Raw genomic sequence first — 13,200 nt, 5'->3', positions numbered from 1 at the left:
AGTGAAGGGCGGCGAAGGGAGGGGCATACTTTAGTGTGAATTTTAATTTAAACTAAATCAGTTGGCTTTTTGCAGGTTCAGATTAGCAGCTTGGAAGACAGAATAGATATTTGAACAAATTTTAACTTTAAAAAAAAGGAAAGGTTAGTAACTTTTTGGATGAATAGCTCCTTCATGCCTATTGTCCTGGAATAGAGAAGCGTGGGTGAATAACAACGGCGTCTAGTATTTCAGCAAATGTTAGTCCCGTCACACTGTTTTGTGGGCTCACCTTGTGCACAGAAGTACAGTTGCTGTGGTGAACCGTGTGGTGTGTGTCCTCCTTCAGGAATGCTGTCACGATGAAATAGATGCAAAGGTATATTTTTAAATTACCTTAAGATTGGCTTTGAAGGGAGCCAACAGGTCATATAATCCATTCGTCTCCTGTGCACCAAATATGTTATGGTCATCCCGGGCAATTTCTCCTTAAAAACAAAGCAAAACAAAAACAGAAAAAACACTGAGCCTCCATACATATCAGAATGTTCTTGAAGTCCTTGTTTTCAGTTCTTCCTAATACCTCCCTAGAATTTCTCTTTAAAAGTATACATATATTATATAAAACAGGGTGATTCACTGGTTCTTCACAAGATTTTCTTTATTTGGCTCACTTGCCTGGGCCGGAAACGTGCCCCTTCCCTTCCTTCCATCTCCGTCCCGCCCCTCCCGCAGTGGTGAGGCCCACTGAGTACTCTGTCCCTGTGGTTCCTTACCGTCCCGTCTCTCTCCTCACCAAGACTGTCTGAGCGGGCTGTTCTTCTCACGTGAACAGTTGCCATACCTTGTAAATTCCTGGTGGCTCCAGTCTTGTGCTCTTTCAGTTCATCCTTCATACTGTTGCCAATGTGATCTAGTAAAAGATAAGGAGGAGTTTGTCTCTTTGGAGCTTAATATACCATCGTGTCTTCCTGGTGCCCAATGCGAAGAGTGCAGGCTCGTTCAGCATGCACTCTGAATCCTTCCACGATGCGTATTCTCTCTGTCATTTTGTTGTCATGTCTTCCCTCTCCTGATTTTTCCCCCAAATGTTCCAGCTATACCAAACCATAATCGCTGAATGAAGCATGCTTTTACATAGCTCCAGGCCTTTACTCACAGCCAGAATAACCTTCTACCATTAGTCCTTCTAGCAAATGCTTTTTCATGATTACCTTCCCAACTAGAGCTGATCGCATCCTTGGCAGACTCCATGCGTACTGATTTCAGGCACTTTGGTGCACCTTGTTTATGTCTGCCTCCCCTTACTAAGCCATGGGTTCCTTGAAGGTAGGGCTTGTGTCTTATTTATCATTTTATTCCTAGAGGTTAGTGGAGGGATAAGTACTCAGTAATTGTTGAATGGAATTTGCTTTGGTTGTATGTCATAAACCTGAATATGGATTTCTTTATAAAAAGGCCATGCAAATGCTGAAACTCAAAGGAGAAACTAAATTATTAAGCTAAGCTTTTTTTTTAAAACCTGGTTGTCCTTGACATCAATATGAATTTCTGTACATTCATAATTTCTCTAAGGATTTCAACTGGACAAATTTTGCCTCATGCCTATAGGCTCTCTTTATGTTAATATTTCTAATAATAATAGTTATTTTCACTAGCTACTATTTATTGGAAGTCTACTACAAAACCTGAAATTGGTGGTTTCATGTGCTATTTCATTTAATCCTTACAATAAAGTTCTTACTTTGTTTGATAGATGGGTAGTCAAAGATAGAGTTTCTGTAACTTGTCCAAACTCCTCCTCTAAGGCACAGCAGGATTCAACACATTGGACTATTGAATTACAAATCTAGCTTTCCTTCTACTATGCCTTTTACTGTTGAAGAATTGTTGTATTTTCTGGCTATTAAACTATTAGGAGTTCAAAAGATAAAATTTATAATTTCAGAAACAAGCCTTATTATTAGAAAGAAAACTAATTTGTCTCCTGGTATTTATCTAATTTGGAAATTATCAGTTCACAAACATTATTGAGCCTTCTCAAAGGTTTATGCCTCCAGAATATCCTCCTTTTACTTACTACAGAATATGATGAATGGATTGCTCTTTTGCTTACTACAGAATTTTAATTACTACAGAATTAACTATGCGATATCATGCTCACATGTTTAGTGAGGATGGGGGAAAAGGGATATTATCATGGACTGTTAGTGAGCATGTAATTAGTACAGCCTCTTTGGAGGCCACTTTGGCAGTACCTGTCAGAATTAAAATGTGCATACATTTTCTAGGAATTTCATATCTAGAAATTTATCTGACTGATAAATTCGCACTTGTGTGCAGAGGTGCAAACACACACACGTGTATTGGCAGGGAATTGGTTGGTGAGACTAAACTGCAGCACATTAATACTGTTCAGCTACTAGAGTGAAAGTAAGGGAAAATCTCTATGTACTGACAAGGCAAGATGCCCTTACGTGTTATATATGAAGAAGGCAAATTGTATGAGAGCCCCATTTGTGTACAAAGAAAAAGTGTGTGCTTACCCACTTAAAAAATAATTTTATATGTACAGAAAAAGTGTGGAAGATTATACTTCAGTTATCTATGATTGCCATGGCAGGGAGGTTTTTACTTTGTACACATTTATAATCTGAATTTTTTGTCATGAGGAAGTATCGCTTTTTGATTGACTAAAGATGTTAAAATATGCTCATGTAAAAGTTTTTCATGTTGTACAGTTTTAAAAAATACAGTGAAAAGTGAGTAAAAGAAGTGCATATATCAGATGATGATGTGAACTGTCACAAAAGTACATTCATTATTGCTTTTCCACCTGAGTTTTATTTCTGTAAAATTATGAAAATGTACATTTTGGATGAAATTCTGGGGCAGGTTAACCTAGAAAGTACCTTTACTTTTGTCTTGAGTTCCTGACCTCCTGCTAACCTTGTTTGCTTGGCGGTGCTCTAGGTCTTCAATAGAGAGGTGGGGATCGGTCCACCTAAGTCAGTACACTGAACATACAAAAGGCATGGATAACTGAGGGTTAACTATGTAATTGTACATTCTGAAATTTATTGTGGCATTATACTTGTTACTGGACTTTTTTTTTCTGAACTGCTGTTTCTCCAACTTTATTTTAAGGAATAAACATCATCCTGACCTTCGTCTCTGGGCTTGTTCTGGGAAGAGGAAAGATCAAGTAATTGCTGGGGTAGAAAAAAAACTAATGGTGCAAGACACAGTTAATGTGGAAGAAAAGAAGTATCATGTACAGAACCATAAGGAACCACCTCGTTTGCCCCTAAAAGTGGAGGGAACTTATATAACAAGTGAACACAGCTACCAAAAGCCACAAAGTTTTGGTCAAGACTGCAAAACTCTCGCAGACCCTGGGAGCTCAGATGATGATGATGTTAGTAGTTTTGAAGAAGAACAGGAATTTCACATGAGAGATAAAAACCGTTTACAATACCCAGTAAAAGAAGATGGAAAGCCCAGAAAGGTATAACTAGTTCATTTGTCTTTGCTTGGAAATACGATAGAACAAAGGAAAATTTTGTGAAATAAAACATACTGAGATTCCAGATTTTACTTACATTTCCAAGTTCACAAGTACCTTGTTAGGGTAAAGACATTTTTTGCTTTCGCTACAGGAAAACACTGGCCATTTGAACATTTAATTATCCCCTAATTCAGGAATGTAGTAATTCATTAAACTTTTGCCTTAACAAAAGTTTCAAGTTTATAAGTACACTTAGATGCCTCTAAAAACCATGAGCCAAATTTTTTTCCAAATGAGAATGTCTACGTGTGAAAACATGAAAGTGCATGTGGGTGTGTATATATTAACATAATTTGTGTTCCTTTTGTATGTGTTTTAGATAAAAAGTGGCACTTTTTATCTAAAAAATCATCTTTTTAAAAATTATAGCATATTTGTATATGCATATCAATCACATTATGCACTAAGTTGAATTCTTATAGCTCTGTGTACATTGAATATTTGTAAACTTATTTCTTGTTCACAACTTAGAGATGTCATGCCTTCATTTTTAATTGATTTTTCAATTAGCAATACTGCTTTAAAATTAGTTCTTTATTTTTCTGGCCTCTTTTATCAAGTAAGTTCTATAAATAAATACTTAACTGAATTTGAAAAGCTTATAGTACCCAAAATTTTGTGGTAAATTATTTTGTCAAATTAATATCCCTCTTATGAAATGAGTTATCGCTGGTGAAACTGAGGTCAGATTTTGTGTGTGTGTTAAGCAGTCTGCCTTTTTAAGTTTTTAAGGGATTTTTCTCTTCCCCTCACCTCATTGATTTAGCTGCAATAATAAAGTCCAGTCTGCAGTTAATTATGCTTTATACTAGCCTTTGCCAACTATCTTAATTTTTTTCCATCATTGCTTTTTGCCTTCACTCCACTTGTGACACGGCTTAGATTAACTGAGGAAGGGGTCAGTCTAAATTAGCTGGGCTTTCTAGTTACAGAATATAATTAGCTCCTTCATTTTTTCAGCAGGTTTTATTGAAGGCCTTCTCCCCTGTGTAGCACTCTGCTAGGCACTGTGAAGAGACATAGCAGGCATGTCTGCTTTTCAGGACCATCAGGTGTAATTTAGTTACGTGCTAGTACTTCCTTTACGAGTATTCTGGGAGTCAGGTTGGATTTTACCTATCATTGTGGGTAGTGATGTTTTTAATGCATCTTTCCCTTTATGACATTACATTTCATCCAATTCTTTGTTTTTTCTGTTGGCTCTTTGGAGAAGAATTCAGCTGAAAGGAATACAGTATTTGTTTATAATGATAAAAAGGGCACTGAAGACCCGGGAGACTCACATCTTCAGTGGCAACTCAATCTCCTTACACACATAGAGAATGTGCAGAATGAAGTCACCAGCAGGATGGACCTGATAGAAAAAGAAGTTGATGGTAATTTAAGAAAGAATTGAAATACAATTGCTGTAGTCTGTAAAGTGTGTTTATTGTACTTTTGAATAATTTAATTGAAGTTATTTGAAGTTTTTAAAATTATGGGACAAAAACTACAGATGCTGTCCAGGCTGATGGAGCTTTGCTGCTCCCTTTACATTGTATTTAACACATCTGGCATTTAGGGTCTTTTAGTCTCAAGACAATATGACTGGATATTTTAGGGATTTTGTTTTTTAAGATGGATATTTATTAAATATTGCCTACCTGCCAGGCTCAGTATATACCATATGGAATATTCATTATTTAATGAAAAACAATAATATTATTATTCACTGAATAATATTATTCAATAAATTATTATTCAATAAATAATATTCAGTGAATATTTTCATTGAACTGTGTTTTTTTTTGGAAGTCAGCATAAGGACTTTAAGCATATTTGAAATGTGGGGGAAAACATTTTGTTTTCACTTTGGACAGTGTTTGTTAAGTGAAATTAATAACAAAGAAGTCCTGCAAGTTTAAGTAGATAAAGCTTAAGTTTGCATACACATTTTCAAATGTTTTCTTTTATATTTAAAAATTTTATTGCACCGGAGCCCTAAGGAGTGGACAGGAAAAATGTTATCCCCATTTTATAGTTGAGAAAATAGAGTACTTCAGATTACTCAATTCCTAATCTAGTGTTTTCCGGTGCTTTTTGACTGCATTTTTTTAACCTCATAGATTGTATCTCCTGCCCACCCCCACCCCTTTTTTTATTTGCGAAAGTATGTGCTACTTTCATCCCCCAGTAAGTTAGAGTTTCTACTGCTTCGTTTTTCCCTGTGAGAAGAAGAAATGGAAACCCATTTCAGAAGCATCTTCTGTTTGGTTATAAGCCAGTTGTAGAGTTAGTTTAGTTAGTTTTAAGTAGATTTTAAATATATAAATTTATTTTATTTATTTATTTTGGCTGCGTTGGGTCTTCATTGCTGTGCGCGGGCTTTCTCTAGTTGAGGGGAGTGGGGGCTGCTCTTTGTTGTGGTGCGCAGGCTTCTCATTGCGGTGGCTTCTCTTGTTGCGGAGCATGGGCTCTAGGCGCGCTTCAGTAGTTGTGGCTCGTGGGCTCAGTAGTTGTGGTGCATGGGCTTAGTTGCTCTGCGGCATGTGGGATCTTCCTGTACCAGGGCTCGAACCCGTGTCTCCTGTATTGGCAGGCGGATTCTTAACCACTGTGCCACCAGGGAAGCCCTTAAGTAGATTTTTGAAGAAGAAGAAAATGCAACTTGATGCTATCCCCTATTATTATTAATAAAAAGTATAGAATGTAATTAATTGCATTCTGCCTGAACTTCTAATATGCTTCTTTTTTTTTTAAAGTACTGATAAAATAGTGGGAATGAAAGGACACTAAGAAATTTCTACCTCCTTTCCTTTGTTAAAAAGAACTTCTAGATTTAAAAAAATGGTTAGAGTAGCTAAGTTTCATTTAAAATGGAGATGATTTAAGCCTAAATTAATAGAAAGCTTGAGCAGGAACAGGGAATGTTGTTTCCTGTTCCAGAAGAGAGTAAAGGAGACACTCAAAATGCAGTTACTTTTTATCTTTAAAAGGAAAAATTACCTAAAATGACGACAGGTAGAACAACAGATAAAGATTACTGAGAGGGGCTAGAACTCTTGTGGGATGAGGCGTAGAGGATGCTTAACTGCTCAGAAGTGACTTCTGTAGATTGGCTTTCTAGCGAAAGGGAAGTGAACTCTTTCTCCATCACTTTTTCAGCCTTCTAATTATACCATTTTTTGACTGTGTTTCCAGTTGCCGTTTAAATGTGTTTGTTCTTCTCTTCTCTCTTTTAGTTCTGGAAAGCTGGCTTGATTTCACAGGGGAGTTGGAGCCACCTGATCCTCTCACGAGGCTGCCCCAACTTAAACGCCACATCAAACAGCTCCTAATGGACATGGGCAAAGTACAACAAATAGCAACTCTCTGCTCTGTATGACAGCAGTGAACACCTAATGCAAAGAATGTGGCTCTGTTCAGTCGACTAATTTTTATTATCCACACGGCTGCTAAGTGGATAGTTAAAAAGCTTAGTGATGTTTGGTCATTTACTGATTTGTGACATCAATAGGATGGCACCTTGGAAAGGAAAATGAAGAACAACTTTATCAAGGAAGCTAATATTAAAAAAATTTATGAGCTAGATACAAATGATGATGTGTCATATGCCAAGGATCAGTGGAGGTAGAACATAATCTGTGCTGAGGGAATCAGATCGGCAGGATTTTTGAATAGTTGGTAACATGAAGCTCGAGATACCTGTAGAAAGAAATATGGTGTATTACATAGTTTTTAGTAGAAAGATCTATGTTTATAAACCAACATTTGGCCCAAACCAAAAGTGTAGAGGAAATTTAAATTCTGGAGAGTTCTATAAGCTTGTTGTAAGAACTGTCTTCTCTGCAGTTGATCTACCTGCACCGAAGTTTAGAGTATTGAAACTTTTATAGGATCATGAGCTGTTTCTTAGGTGATGAATGTCCTTAATCAGAAAACTGACAGTAGAAGTCTCACTTCTGAGGAAAACAGTTGTGGAATTCTTACTTCATTATGAATATATTGTAAAAACAAACAACAAAATAATTGGAGTTTATTGCTGGCATTAAGCTCACTGTAAAAAACAGAATGGCTCGCAGAAGGGTCAGTGTGCCAAATGATGATGATACTGCTGGAAAGAGAATTTTAAATCCTGTGGGAGTTCTCTCACCCAAGTCTTACATAATGCCATCAGCCCATCAGAAACGCATATATCACATATACTATATAGAGAATATATATGGTCAAATTTCAGTATTCAGGTTTCAACGTACAGTTTGATCCTGAGTATGCTTGGTATTTGCCTTCAGAAAAAAAGAAGTTGTAAATAACCTCAGCTGGGATGAGGAGTGACAAAAATATCAAAATAATTTGTGGCTGTGGATTTTTAACTGCTGGTAGTGGAATACTGGAAAAGCTTCATTTCTGAAGATGAATTTTATTTTTAAAAAATACATACGCACTCAAAACTCTTAGCTTTGATCACAAATGGACAGATTTCTGAAACCAAAGGCAACTCAGTTGCTGTGTCAGCTCTTGCTGGATTTCGAGCCCAGGCCCTCCCGTCTGCCAGTGCTCTTGTGAGTTGTGTGCTGCCCCCAGTGCTCTGCGTGCAGGTATGCGTTAAGTGTGTGTGCTTGTTTGAAACAAACATTCAACGTACATATGTACATAATCTACACATATTTATATCTACACATATCTAGTTTTATTACTATAGACTATAAGAACTGGTGGTTAACATGAAATGTTACCTTTTAACAGACTGTTTTTAAAAATTAAAAATGTATGTACAGGTTTTGAAACTTTTTTAAAAAGAGGAAAAAAGACTGTTAGGAGGCTATTTGATGACATATAACACTTGAATATTTTATGCCTCGTTCTGTTGATCAGTTCTAGCAATCTGTATAAATGCATTTTAGAACTGATGGACAGTAAACTTGAATTTATCTTTGATAAGAATACATGCCACTGTACATTCAGATATTATTTAAATTTGCAAACACACTGTTCGATATGTAAGGTACTGTATGTAAAACTCTTTATTAAAACAATTCCACATATCATAAAATTTCAGCTTGCCTTTTTGCAGCCTTATATTTTGATGTAAAGATGATTAAAAGAATGTGCAAAACAGTCATTAGACATTTTTATTGCCTTTTGACATTCTCCAACTTGACAAATGTGCCAAAGATCACAGACATAAAATACAGCCCTATGTATTACTTACGATACATTAACTTTGTCAAAAATCTTACTGAGAAATGAAAAGCTTTGGTAGAGGGATATGAGGTAGTTATTAAATTTGCATATTAAAGTAAAAATAATAGTGCCTATATTTCATGTGTGGAGTAAATTTGCTAATGTCTCTATTTCAAGTTTGATACTTTGCCTTTCATTTGTGTTTTAAAATAATGGCTCTAATCTTTTCCCTATTATGGTTAAATTCTAGACATTTAATTTATATCTTTTTTTTCAGAATGGAGCAAGTAGCATCCTTAACAGGCTGTGAATAGCGGTGTTGCCTAGATTCTTGTCACATGCACAGAGGACCCTTTGTACCCAGTGGCACTCATATTCTTAATCCCTGATGACCACAGTTAAGTTAATGTGCATTTGTTCTTGGAGTATCTTAAAATTAGATCACTTTATTTGTTAGCAGCCAGCAAACTAGAAGTTCAACTAATAATTAGAATATTGAATTTTTGCTCTGCTTTTATGCATATGAATTGGGAGTCTGAATTTTTACTTTATATTTTTAAAGTAAATCTGTATCAAATTACTTGTATGCACATACCCACTTAATATAGAGTATATCAACAATTGGTTGAAGCCTTTTAGCAACTAGCAGGCCGAGTCATTCCTTATTTAGGAAAGTGAATTCATTTTTGAGAAGTAAGTCCATTGTATGAGGTTTCAGATGAGTTTTCTTTCCACTTAGTCTTACTTAAAAAATGTGAGTATATATATTTAAATATAAGCAATAAACTAGAGAGGGTGTTTCTTGAAAAGATAACTTTTCATTGCTACCCAGACAGAATAGACTGACATTGGTGGGGAAGGATCCTTCTTAGTATGGTACTGATAAGTATAATTTGTACTTCTTCATACTCCTGTGTGTTTCTACTGACTTATTATTTTCAAACTTAAGAGTAATGCACACTTTCCTTAAAGGAAATTGATTATTCTCATAATTTCAGGTAAAATCCTTTTTCCTGACACTCACCTTATTTCCACTGACGTCCTCTCAGATGTTCATATTCTGTGTGTTCAAAATGAAGGAGCCCATTTCCCCTCCAGCCAACTGGGTCTCCTGCCAGTTTCACTCTCTCTGCTTTAATATCACCACCCTCAGCCCCGGCTTGAAACTTGCAGTCCCTCCCCCTTATCCATTTCTTCACTAGATGTGCTGGTTCCTTAAAATGGATAGTGTCATCTTCCTCCTTCTCAATCCCACCAGTAGTACTCCGTCTTTTACAAAATCATGTCATGGAGGTATTACTGTGGGCTTAAGAAATTTTAATTTTCTCTTCATTCTGATTCATCAAAATGGTCACTGTCAAGTTAGGGGATTAACATTGAGTGACTGCTCTGTGCCAGGTATTGTACATGTTACCTGCAGCATCTAATTTCGTTCTTTTGTGGAAAGGTAAGACAGGATCATTTTTAAGATGGGGAAGCTGAGGTTTAGAAACATTTAGAGACTTGTCACATATTAGTGACAGGTTCAAGACGCAAACCCCGTGCTGTTTAAACTCATGTTCTTTTCCTAGCAGGTGTGTTTCACCTGTTCTTGTCATTTGTGTTTTCTGATATCATTAGTGACTCCCTATTTCAAACCAAGTCAGGTGTGTGTAATCTGGATCTTTTGTATTTTACCTAACCGATTCTCAAATCCATTTAAATATAGCCTCACTGTTTAGATAGACTATGCTTGTTTCCATCTCTTGCCTTCATATTATTTTCCTCTTCTGGAAAATTCTTCTTTGTTTGTTGTGTCTCTATAAATGCAGACAGTTCTTCAGGTTTCAATTTCTCTTCCTAAGAGAAGCAGTCCATTGTTGAAGGCCTCTTATAGTATCCTGCGTTGTACTGACGTGCAGGAACCACGTCAGTGAATCATATATTTCCTGTAGTGGAGCAGGCGTGAGCTTTGCAATTCTCTCCTCAGATTTTCACTCTGGCGGTTTACCAGCAGTGATCTCTCTGAGCTTTGGTTTTCTTATGTATAAAATGGGAAGAATACTTAGGCTAGAACCTGGTTTTGCGAGTTAAATGAAGCAAATAAAGTATTTAAATTACAAAGTTGAAAATTAAATATAGGGGACACATTGAATGCCATCTGTGTGCCAGCCATTAAGTCATATGGTTGGTTATGGAGTTAATGTTAATGGAACCACAGTCTACAGGCTAACGGAAACATTAAAAAAATTTTTTTTCAACGAGATAGGTGATAGCAAAGAGTATAAGGAACCACAGAGGCAAAAGAAAGGAAAGATAACTAGACTTGTATGTAGGTGGAGAGGTTTGGGGGACATAGAATATATATGTTAATTAAAGTGGTGGTCTTTGAATGTTTTTTGACTGTGACCTCTCTGTAGGAATTTTGAAAAATTGTAATTCATTTCTGGTACCTGGAGATCTGGAGACAAGACTTAAGTGTATTTTGTTTATTTAAGAGGAAGTTGGAGTGAGTCATCTAAGGAAGTTGAAGTGAGGAAGGGGGAAAAGTAGGGAAGGGGAGGAAAAAGCCAAGGTAAATATGCACAATTGAGGACAGTGCTATGGGCAGTGGGGCTTTGATTCTGCCATTTGAAATTGTTCATCATAAATGTAAACAGTTGCAAAGAGTGTGATTTCTAATTTATAAATATTGGCCTATTAAAATCAACCTGTTATCATTTTAAAATGTATACAATAGAATCGATACAATTTTGCTACTTACCAACATCTATTTTAAAAATACATGAGCAAGCTCTTCTTTAACATTTGAAAACTTTACAAATTTTATATTCTGTTTTCTGCCTTTGCAGTTTGCTTCCTAATAGAATGTTATCTTCTTTTATACTTACAGGCCTTTGTCATCCTCTTGTACTTTTGTCCACATACACACAGAAAAGTAAATTGCATTTTTAAAACGTATTTATAGGCTTCTTAATAGAGTATCAAAATACATGAAGCAAACACTAATATCGCTGAATAGAAAATAGAAGAATCTGCAATTATAGTTGAAGATTTTAGCCCTCCTTTAACACTAATTGATAGAACAAGTAGACAGAAAATCAGGATAGAAGACTTGAACAAAGATGAACACTCAACTTGACCTAATTGACATTGATAGAATGTTCCACCCAACAACGTGAGAATACAAATTTCCTCTTTAATACACATGGAACACTCAAAAAGATGGACTACATGCTAGACTATAAAACAGCTCTCAACTCATTTAAAATTGAAATGCATAAAATGTTCTCCAACAATAATGGAATTAAACTGGAAATCAGTATTAGATAACTGAAAAAACCCCAAAGTGTTTGGAAATTATCACATACTTGTAAAACAATCCATGACTCAAAAAAGTTACAAGTAAAATTAGAAAATATTTTTAATTGAATGAAAATGAAAATACATCATGTTAAAATTTGTGGGATGCAGCTCAATATTAGAGGGAAATTTACAGTTTCAAATGCTTATAATAAAAAGCAAGGTACAGATTTTAACTAGACTTGTCATTTTGCAATATATACAAATATTGAATCTTATTGTACACCTAAAACTAATGTCAATTATACCTCAATTAAAAAAATAGACATTTTAAATACAAAAGGTACAAAATCACTGGTTTAAGATTAAAAAAAAACTAGAAAAACAAACAAATTAAAACCAAAATAAATGGAAAAAGAAAGAAATGTGCTGAAATCAATGAAATACTAAATGGACGAATAGTAGGGAAGCATCAATATAAATGAAAAAGCTGATTCTTTGCACAGAACGATAAAATTGGTTAACTCCTACATAGACTGATCGGAAATTAGAATGGAAGCGGGAACATTAAAACATACAGTTTTTTTTAAAGGGTATTATGAAAAACCAGTGCCAATAAGTTTAACAGCTTACATGAAACAGAGAAATTCCTCAAAAGATACAAGTTAGCAAAACTGACTCAAGAAATTAAATAAATTGAATTTGAAATTGAAAATGTCCCCTCAGAACTCCAGGCCTTGTGCTCTATAGCCTGCAAGCCACAACTACTGAGCCTGCTTGCCACAGCTACTGAAACCCATGCGCCTAGAGCCCATGCTCTGCAACAAGAGAAGCCACTGCAGTGAGAAGCCCACGCACTGCAATGAAGAGTAGCTCCTGCTCGCTGCAACTAGAAAAAGCCCGTGCCTAGCAACGAAGACCCAATGCAGCTAAAAATAAACAAATTAAAAAAAAAAAAAGGACCCAATCCCTTCTTTAAAAAAAAAACCAAAAAACTCCAGGCTTAAATGTGACTTCTATCAAACATTTAAGGAAGAAAACTTGATTTTACACAAGCACTGACAGAAAATAGAGAAGAAAGGAACACTTGTTTCAAGACCAACTTTGACCTCATTCCAGAACCAGAAAAAAACACTGCAAGGAAAGGAAATTACAGACTAATACATATCCCTTTTGAACATAGACACAGTCCCCACAAAATATTAGCA

General features: G+C 35.7%; 1 protein-coding gene across 10 annotated transcripts in view; it reads left to right on the top strand.

Moving 5' to 3' along the window:
* PHF20L1 (PHD finger protein 20 like 1) overlaps nt 1-12,951 on the top strand; it is an 83,144-nt gene extending 70,193 nt beyond the window's left edge. For 7 of the 10 annotated variants that reach the window (XM_067711206.1, XM_067711212.1, XM_067711204.1 and 4 more), the window contains 3 exons: nt 3,127-3,487; nt 4,758-4,923; nt 6,769-12,951. In XM_067711206.1, coding sequence (XP_067567307.1) covers nt 3,127-3,487; nt 4,758-4,923; nt 6,769-6,911 — 670 coding nt within the window. In that variant the 3' untranslated portion in view covers nt 6,912-12,951. The remainder of the gene's footprint in view (nt 1-3,126; nt 3,488-4,757; nt 4,924-6,768) is intronic. The other 3 variants (XM_067711211.1, XM_067711208.1, XM_067711205.1) reach the window with 1 other exon arrangement.
* The last annotated feature ends 249 nt before the right edge of the window (nt 12,952-13,200 follow it).

This window comes from Pseudorca crassidens, chromosome 17 (assembly GCF_039906515.1).
Source record: "Pseudorca crassidens isolate mPseCra1 chromosome 17, mPseCra1.hap1, whole genome shotgun sequence".
Taxonomy (NCBI): Eukaryota; Metazoa; Chordata; class Mammalia; order Artiodactyla; family Delphinidae; genus Pseudorca; species Pseudorca crassidens.
Note: the sequence above shows the minus strand (reverse complement) of the source record. Positions and strands in the feature narration are given on the sequence as shown.